This window comes from Chenopodium album, chromosome 20, assembly GCF_948465745.1.
Source record: "Chenopodium album chromosome 20, dcCheAlbu1.1, whole genome shotgun sequence".
In the NCBI taxonomy this organism is placed as follows: Eukaryota; Viridiplantae; Streptophyta; class Magnoliopsida; order Caryophyllales; family Amaranthaceae; genus Chenopodium; species Chenopodium album.
Window position 1 is genome coordinate 7,523,092 of NC_137853.1, and position 10,031 is coordinate 7,533,122.

The window sequence follows — 10,031 nt, forward strand, 5'->3', positions numbered from 1 at the left end:
GAGGCATTAGAGCATAGCTAGTCGTTAACCATCTAGCTTTTATTGGTTGTGTTTGAAACTCGAGTAAAGTAATATTCGTATTGTGTCATATTAAGCTCGTCTCTACATTTTATAAATAGAGTTTAAGTTTGACCTAAATATCAATTTCGTGTTGTGTCGTGTTAGAGATTTCCCTTTTGCTAAAGTAGAGTAGGACGAATTCTTGCGCCTGTGCGAAATTTGAAAATTATGGTCATGTTGACATTACACAGAAAACGATTTGATTTGGCACGAGTCTGCTACAAGCCCGACATGACATTAGTGGCACAACAATAGGTCATGAGTTGTCTGTGAACATCATTTTCAAAATTTAGCAAGGGTCAAACGTGAGCATGATAAGTTAACCTTTCAAAATCCAAATTTGAATGAATCCACTAATCTGGTCAAATCTAATTCTACATGCATTATAAACCCAAGTTAGATCAATTTGGTCCTAATCAAACTCGACCCAATTCCAAACTTCAACCCGAGAATGGTCAGTTTGGTCCTAATCAAACTCGACCTAGTTCCAAACTTCCAACTCATGGCCATCCTACTCCCAAAATGTACGAAGTATGAGATTTTTTCCCCCTGTAGTGCGTATATTAAAGGATGGTCTAAAATGCTAAACTTGTTAGGATTAATAAGGCGCCAAAGCTATGGCAGTTTACAGTCCACTCGTTAATCTTCAAGCTCACAACCTCCATTGTTACTCCTCCATCGCTCTTGCAATGCCGTGTCTCTCCCTTCCATATTTCTCTCTCAACTCTTACTGTCAGTAACATTCTCTCTCCTCATCTTTATTCCTGCTTTTTTTTCTTTAATTTGTGTTAATAATCTACATAATCTAAATTTCAATTAAAAAAATAAAATTGATCATAAAATTCTACATTTTATATTGCTTGGCCAACATTTGAAATTGCAACTATTAATTAAGAATTATTCTTGTGTAAAAATATTAGGGTTAATGTTAAGAACTGATTTTAATTTCAGCTCTAAAAATGAAGTATTGGGGTGGAAGAAGAAAAAGAGGTGTTTGTTTGGCTGCTTCATCACAGAATTCAAGTAATGATGTTGTACGAAAAAGGTGGGTTTATTTTCTTACTTTTTAGTTTGTTATCTTAGTTTGTTATCTCAAGAGTAGTTATTCAATTAATCTTAATTTAGTGATTGCATGGTAAATTGGATTGTTTTCTAGTTTGAATTGCTATGTATTGAATTGTTGATGCAATGTACTTAATTTCTGATAAGAAATTGTAATTCTCCTGGAAATTAATTTATACAGGACAACAATTTCCCTTGTTTGGATTTTGACTAAAATTTCATATTTATTCCGATTCTGTGTAAAAGAGTGAGCAAGCATAGTAGAATTGGCAGAATTTATTGAACCGATAACGATTTGATTAGAGGAAACGAGAAAGAATGAAAGAGGAAAGGAGGAATAAGAATGAGAGGAGAGGGGATTGAGAGAAAGAGGGATGGGTAGTTGAAGAAAATTGTGGTTTTTTTTTTAAAACATTTTTCACTCTTCGGACAAGATAGTTTTCACTGAATTTCCTCCCATTGTGCATTTGTGTAAGGGAATTTCAGAGATCATTTTCTCCAAAATCAATCCCTGTCCAACCAATTGTACCTTGCCTTAAGTCTTTAGAAGTGGATTCAATTATTAAAAGATTAAAGACAACTTAAGTTAGGGTCTTGCATGCTATGGTTTTCATTAAATTGGAGACATTGATTTTACTTCCTTTCTTCCGTTTTGTCATCATGTCTTGCAACTCACTCAATTCAATATTGGGTAAATTTATCAAGGCATATAAGTGATATAACCAAGGCTGAATATAGACTATGTAGTCTGCTGTGTGAAAGTCAGTACAGATCGAAAAGAATGTTAGAAAAATAATGATCGACCTAGGTAAATTGTAAATGAGGTTATTGAGAAAAAAGATTTGTAGAATTCATAGGTATATCTGGCAAAACATAGTGAGATTAGGGGCTAGAGAAAGCTGTAAAAAATCAACCTTTTCTTCAGTCGTGTTGATTGAACCCATGAGTAGAGTGCTTTTGGTTTGCAAACCTTGGTCCGTAAGAGATGATATTTCCAATTTATAGACTTTGTGTCTCCATTGTTGTATTGCAGGAAAGTTGTGGAACATTTATGTTTACTGAGAGCAAAAGAAAATTTGTCTGATGAGGAAGAGAAAGATATGTTGGACAACCTTTATACATCTCAGTATCATATGGCTGGCATAGTGGCAATATCCCTAGGTAAATAAACATCAAACATTATAGGAACTACATGGTTACAAATTTGTGCTTTGATTTCAGAATTAGCTATCCTTATGGTTGATGATCTGAATCTAGGAGAGGGAAAAATATTGGGTCTGCTTTATTGTACTGCCCTCACCTTTTGCTCGCTATGTTTTTTCTCGCTTTATGTCCAGTTTCATTTAATCACTTTTATTTCTTCAAATTTTTGTAGACGGTTCCTTATGATGACTCATAGCTGACCACAAATCATTTTAAAAATAAGCCTTTGTTGTTGTAATTGCTTTTGGTATACACAATTTATTTATTCATTATTATTTTTTTTTTTTGGGGGGGGGGGGGGGGGGTGGGGGGGGATTTATTATCAATATTTTTAGCCTTCTGGTTCTTTTGAGTCCCAACTGATGAATTGGGACTGCGATCAGTTGCTTATATTTCCTTGTTCCTGCTTTGCTAAAGTATATGATAGCATTACTATGAGGAATACAGTACATTCTGATAGACCAGCTTACAGCAGATAAAATGTTGTTGTTTTCTAGCTAGACAAATCATCAATTTCTTTCTATATGGTTGATAGATTAGTGTCAAACATATCATAGTTGGATTATGCTTGTTGTATGACTTCTGGAAGTTATATTATTGATTCCTGTAGGACGGACCTCAGATCAAAATTCTGAAAATTACAGCCATGGTGTATTTATGCGTTTCCAGAGGAAGGAAGACCTAGCAAAATTTTATGAGAATCCTTTGTATTTGCGTGTTCTCAAGGAGCATGTTACACCTTTCTGTCATGTATGCGCTGCAATGTAAATTTCAAAGCTTATTTATTCCAACTTACCTTACCATTATTTTAGCTTTGTGGTTAGATTAACTGAGGTATTTACAGCTACTTAAAAGTTATTGTTACAACTTTACAGGATTTGCTATATGTGGATTTTGAAGCTGAAGTAGAAGATGATATCCTAGCCATTTTTCGGAAAGGAGAGGTTGGAATTTAGTGTCGCCTACAATTAGTTATGCACTAGTTTGAAATACTGGGCTCTGTTGTTGATTCCCTTCTTTATATTTTAATAATTGAAGCTGTTAAGATTGGCTATTGTGGCTTAGAAAGATACATAATGCCAACTCTGATTCAACAATCTTATGTGACTGATGGTCTTTATGGCTATTTGAGTTTGGCAAAATCTTTAATTCTACTGTAGGGGTGACTTATTGCAATTTTTAGGAGACTGTAACAGTCTCTCCTAAGACTTGCTCTTAGCTTCAAGATGGTCACTACACTGACTTATATCGTCCTGGGTAACAGGAGTTTAATTCCGGAGTGGAGTTTGTGATTCTGATTAAGTTTCATGAGAGTGCCTTAGATGGATCAGCAGAAGATGTGTTGACTTCTCTTGCAAACTTGGCCTTTGAGTTTCCCTCCTTGATCGTCCAGTCTACTCAAGGTGTAGTTTTAACCTAATGCATTCCTCTGAGGAAACATGGAAGCTTTTTCTGGAATCCAATATACCGAAGATTTTCAACAGGAAATGCTTCCATGATATCAGATATACACTCCTTATTTTACAAACTCACAAACATACATAGTTATAGTATATGCTTGCTTACCTTTCAGCTTATTTCTCAGGTAGTAATTTTAATTATAAAAGCAAGGATTACACTCATGCTATAGTGATACGATTCCGCTCTGGTTAGTTTTCTCCACAGGTTATGTTCTTCTGAATTGTTAATGTTGGAGCTGACTTTTGATGTTATTTTGTAGTTGAAGCTCAGAGGATCTTTATGGAGAGTTCAGAGTATAAACATGTAAGACCATTTATCAATAATCAATATTATGCAAATATCTGACTGGTGGCATGTAGTCTTTCAAGTTGATCTCTGTGGAACTCTTTGTGTTGGTCAGTTTGTAAGATGGTTTCCTCCATTCTAGTGAAGTGAAAGCCAGAAACCTTCAGTAGATCAATTTTTCATGAATATGTTCTGCTTTCTTTGAGTTCTTTCTTGCTAACCTTAGGGTTCTCTTATGCATGGCCAAATGGACCTACTCTATGATGATTTACGTGATGGTATTAATTTTCTAAAATTAAAAAATAAAATAAAAAGTGAAAATTAGCTGAGAATGATGCTAGAATTAACCAGATATTATGACCTTCAATGCTTTCTGCAATTTCTACATTAAACTTTGTTCAACAATGACAGGTTATTATAGTACACTGAAGTAACTTATTACCATTTCTTTTTTGTTGCAAACTATGAATTAGCAGATGTGGGAATCAAAATTGCTGCCAATCAGCCAGATTACTCTTTCTTTCCATTTTCTCGTGGACCCAGTTGGCACTGAGCTCATGTAGGGCAGCTGAATGTGCAATCTTATTATAGATGAAGGCATACTAATTCTGGTAATGGCAACTTTATATATCTGATCAGTTATCAATATTTACTATTGAAACCAGCTCTTTTACTTATTTATTTACTTTTTTTCTCTAGTGTTCATGGCTTCTGGCAGTTCTCCATTGCCCACATTTTGACACTTTCACTTGTGTCTTTTCAGTATGATTCGAAGATCCGAAACAATGTTTTCCTCATTCTGATGTGTCTCTCTGGCCTACGTAAGCTGGAATTCTTATCTTTTGCTTAAATGACTATTGACTTATTATCTGGAGCTTCATATTCGTGATTGGTTGGCTCTGAATAGCTACGTGTTGAATTTTTGCAGGTTTTTTCTTCATTAGAGTGATGATGTTTAACCTACTTCATTGCCGAATTTGGAAAGATACTCGGTGAATAATAGTTAAGTACATTCTAATCAGTCTCTTTTGAAGTTTCGTAATTGGAAAAAAAGGGAATATGAAATAAGTTGCTGTCTTTGGTGGGTATGTTGAACTGGGGTCCTAGTCCTGTTACACTATTTGATTAAATGGCTATCTTTTCAGTCGCAATCTGGTTTACTGTATTGTTTGAAACTAGGAAAAGAATTCAATTGCGAGCTTACAGAGTATTATGCAGTGATTTCATTCATACAAAATACTCGGTCATAGACGATTAGATCTTAGCGACTTTTCTCTTATTCCCTCTTTTTACCATTTTTTAGTTCTCTTTACTGAGTATATGACTAATAATTCAATGTGCAAATTTGATTACTTCCATTTCCATTTAATATTATATCTTTTACTTTTGACAATTTTGTAAATTGAGCCTACATGTACCATTAATAAACTATTTTATATCGTAAAGATGTCTATATCACTGAGTCATTCTTTTATTTTTCTGCTATTTTGCTAGACCCTGCAACTAGGGGTTAGACAGTAATGCTTCTACTGACCACGATACATATTTGAACTTGTGACTTTGAGGTCAAGTCTTGCTCCCCTCAGGCTCTTGGAAGAGGGGTCTCCGATTTCCTATCCCTCAGACTCCACCCCACCCCTCCCACCCCCACTCAAAACCGTAGACAAAAACCGGTCTGAGGATTCCCCACATACGGTCCAGAACCAGGCCGCTTTTAAAGTTATATAGTAATGCTTCAACGGTTCTACCAACTAAGTTATTGAATGCAGAAAATATTGGTATACTTTTTTTTTAAAAGCAATATTGGTATACAAAAAGACGGCCCCTCTCCCTTGATCATTAACTGAAAATTTCAGTTATATATCATGTTGGTGTGCTTAAAAACCTGACTTTCTGCACACTACCTCCAAATTTTTTATGTAAAGAACACAGTATAGTTGTCCATCTCTTGTACCTTCATCTTCCTACATATGAATATTTTAGTATTATATTTGTCACTATTACATTATCAGCACCTCCACTTCCTCTCCCCATCTCTCATTAAAATTATATTCTAAAAGGAACTGGTAAATTATTAGGAAAAAAAAACAACAGAAATTTTATTATATATGTATTCTCATAACTTCTTTGAGCTATAAATGATTGATTTGAAAAAGTAAATTAAAATATAACTAATGAAAAATTTTATACACAGGACAACAACTTTGCAGCAGATTTCTGTAGGATACAAAAAATCCAAAATCCTTCTAATGTAGTACAGTATAAGCTTGTAATAAATACAGTACACTCTATATATGGATGTACACAGATATAAAGAATAAAACAAAATTCATGCTACTGAACTATCTATGAAATAAGAGAGGGAAAAAAAGTATATCTAAAACAGCTAATTTCATGGTGTAGCTAGAGCTGATCAGTTATGCAGGGGGTTCGGACCGCCTGGAACGGTCCGAAATGAATCCCAGTAAACCTGATGATCATTGTTGTTGGATCCCTTGGGAGCATTTGTAAAGAACTGCCATGAAGCTTCAGAGCTTGACTGCTCTGTCTGTGGTTGTTCATTGCTCTGATCCTTGAGTATTCGCCGGCAACTCGAACGATGGAAAGAGAGAAAGATGATGAAGATTAGGATTGGAATCCTTGTACTTGTATGAATTCCCATGAAAGTTGTTGTGGTTTGAGTTAGCCTGAAAAAGATATGATGAAGTGCAAAAGAAGTTGGTTTGAGATTTTAAAGAGTTTGCTAAAAGAGGTGGTTATAAAAGCTTTATAATATAGTATGTGACATGAGACTTCCTGTTACAGAAGATAGGAGCCAAAATTCAATTAATACAGGTCTAAAATTACAAAACTACCCATCCCCATCTCACAAAATCAATTCTCATTATACATCGGATAAGGGTAACACCGTCTTTTATCATCATTAGAGTGTTAATGTAAACAAGAACAACCCATTAGTCAAACTGAGAACCAAGAGTTGACTCTTGACATAATTAATAGGAGTAAGATTAATTAATTAATTAATCAACCTAATTAATATCGATTAGGTGGCATGTTATGCCGACACGTGGCAGAGTAATAACATGTCGTTGTACCATGCCGTATCACATGTTTTTGCCGTCTAAATAGACTGAACAGATGGCGTATTAATCGTTGACAATACCACTTGTAATAAGTTTTTTAAAAACTTCTTTATCTTAGTGTTTTCCCATCATGTTCATGTTAATGCTCACATTTTCTTCAAAGTTTTCATCATAGTTTATAGATTTGGATTTTGACGGATAATAAAGGTAAGGCAAAGCCGGTGCTTACATTTTATAAGTTTCATGGTTTGGGAGCAATCTTCATGCGGTTGGCAAAACATGTCTATCGACTATTCATGCCAAATTTTCATTGTTTTTGGCTCCTTAAGTTCACATGTGTGTGAATGAAAATAGGAGAGAAAATTGTTATTTAGGTAAGTCGGATCTAGAGCTTACTAGACTGTGAAATATGAGTACCCGAGTTCGAGTTGACAAGTTTGAGATGCTCCCTAGTCCTTAACTCCTTACCAATGTTGATGAATACAAGAGCCCTAGTTAAGTTAGATCAACTTCTTTACTAGCTCTTATGGTAGTTATCAAAGAAGAAATATCCATGGATACAAATACAACTTTAGGGCCTGTTCTCTTCAACTTAAGTTCAGTTCAATTCCTAATTTCCTCCTCTCATAAAATATTCAGTTTAATTCAGCTCAGTTAATCAGAACATGCCCTTAATGTAATTATTGTAATTTTATTATTAAAATTTGGTTAGCTAAATCAATAAAAAAAAAAATATTCTTCTAGCAAAACAAGAAAAGGATAATTGTATTTCACTTTTATCAATTAATATTGTCAATTTTGATAACTGTATAATTTTTCTTGATCATTAATTATAATGATTGCTAGTAATATGTGATGATTTCATAATTATAATTTTTACACGAATTTAGTAATTTAAATACAAGCATAAAATTTTATCAATACTTATTGGGTTAAAGAAAACTATTTTCTCTCCCGTACACCCTTGTACTCCATTTCTTATATATATATATATATATATATATATATATATATATATATATATATATATATATATATATATATATTGGTGTTTAGAGAGCCACAAGGGCGGGGTGAGAATCGATCCCAACATCTCCTGGAACCGCGAAGGAAGCTCTAACCACTTGAGCTATCCCTCACTCTCATTGGTGGAACATATATGAAATATGGTTTACCCTTTTTTTTTCTCTATGATAAATTATTATGGTCTTACACTCTTACATAAAAGAATAATTTAATCAACTAACATTTTCATGATATATAATATACTACATACTTCGTATTAGGTTAATAATGATTCCCTATTATAATGGAAGATATAAGTATAAGTTTATTAAAAAAAAATGACAGATTTCAAGCTCAAGACTAGAATACAATATCTTAAAACATAAGCTAACAATATATGAAGCATGTTTTCATGACATTTTCTTTTGCGTCACCATTGAAAAAAGTCAGATAGTATTCTTAATTAATGTCTTGTTATCGTAATTAAGATTAGACTTTCATTAAAATACAGGTATGATTATCAAATCATAAGAGTTTAAGTCTTGCAAGTTTAAGCAATTTGAATGAAGCCAAAATAAACTAAGGAAATATTTAACCAACCAAAAAAAACAAGTCAAATATTGTAATTCAAGCACGTATCTCTTGTTTAATTATGTATGTCGGATCAACCTTTGTCCTTTTGAACCGCGTGCTAATTTGATTAAGTCTACGACTAATATGAATTTTTTTTTTTTTTTTGACGGGCGATTAATATGAACTTGTTTGTTAATTAATACCACAATTATTCTTGTATTACTTGGCAAATATTAGTGTGATTATGCGAAGAATTGTCAAGAATAGAAGTTAACTAATTAAATAACATCCACGTATGAATATAACAATACTACGTATACGAAATACCATATTAAAAAAATAATAATAAAAAAAAAAAATCTAATATCCAACCTAATGTATATAAATAGGAGCACTTAAGGGAATTTTTTTTTTTTTTTTTTCATTTGATATTTTTAAAATGAACAAATTTCATCATATAAGCAAAAGATGTACAAACTCTTAGTGCAACTAACTCCTGATACATCAGGTGCAAGTAAGAATTTTCAACTGGCCATTGAGCTAGCTAAACCTAAAGCTTGGAATGTTGTTTATGAAAAAATTTCAAATATTTGAATATTTAAAATTAAAACTCTTTTCGATACCTAATTTAAGTACTTCGTATCATTTTTAAGGATTTGGATGACTAAGGGTCTGTTCTCTTCAGCTTAATTTCAGTTCAATTCAGTTTATGATTTCCTTCTCTCAAACAATTCAGTTCAGTTAAGTTCAATTCAGCTCAATAAATGAAAAGAGGCCCTAAATTAAATATCTGTCTCCATAGATCATAGTCTAGCACAGGTCCATTAGCACAATTGATGACAAATTGCAAAAAGAAACAAAATCAACTAACACACTAAACAACAGATAGTTACTATGTCAATGCGATAGCTACCTTATACAAATAATACTAGCCTTCGAATTTATAGACTATGATGATTGTAGTGCAACCATGCCATTTTTTAATGCTACATAAGCATGCCGTAATTATATCACACAGGAAAATTTACTAGTGAACAAAAGTTGGACTACCTTTGATCTGATATGGTTCAAATGAGGAGAAACTAATTGGTTTAATGCCAAGAAAAGGCCAAGTTGTTTGGTTACATAAATAGTTACGAAAAAGGGGACGTACAATACATTGCATTATGATTTTATTACGACATTCTTTGATGCCCAAAAAGGGTAATATTGAAATTTGGATCATCCGAGGGGGGGGGGGGGGGGGGGGGGGGGAGGGAATGAAATAAATCTGTTAACTTGATGTTGAAATCTCAGAGA

At 33.3% G+C, this 10,031-nt stretch overlaps 1 protein-coding gene across 2 annotated transcripts; it reads left to right on the forward strand.

The window, feature by feature from the left end:
• Nucleotides 1–641: 641 nt before the first annotated feature.
• On the forward strand, nucleotides 642–5,435 carry LOC145598281 (stress-response A/B barrel domain-containing protein UP3-like). 2 transcript variants are annotated; one of them, XM_081654611.1, is made up of 11 exons: nucleotides 642–792; nucleotides 1,012–1,105; nucleotides 2,156–2,283; nucleotides 2,936–3,075; nucleotides 3,201–3,269; nucleotides 3,590–3,728; nucleotides 3,911–3,973; nucleotides 4,046–4,089; nucleotides 4,545–4,682; nucleotides 4,835–4,892; nucleotides 5,000–5,435. In XM_081654611.1, the coding sequence occupies exons 1-9, from the start codon at nucleotides 678–680 to the stop codon at nucleotides 4,632–4,634; spliced, it is 882 nt and encodes a 293-aa protein (XP_081510737.1). In that variant the 5' UTR covers nucleotides 642–677; the 3' UTR covers nucleotides 4,635–4,682; nucleotides 4,835–4,892; nucleotides 5,000–5,435. The 2 variants fall into 2 exon arrangements, with proteins under 2 accessions (XP_081510737.1, XP_081510738.1); XM_081654612.1 differs by having other exon boundaries at nucleotides 4,548–4,682.
• The last annotated feature ends 4,596 nt before the right edge of the window (nucleotides 5,436–10,031 follow it).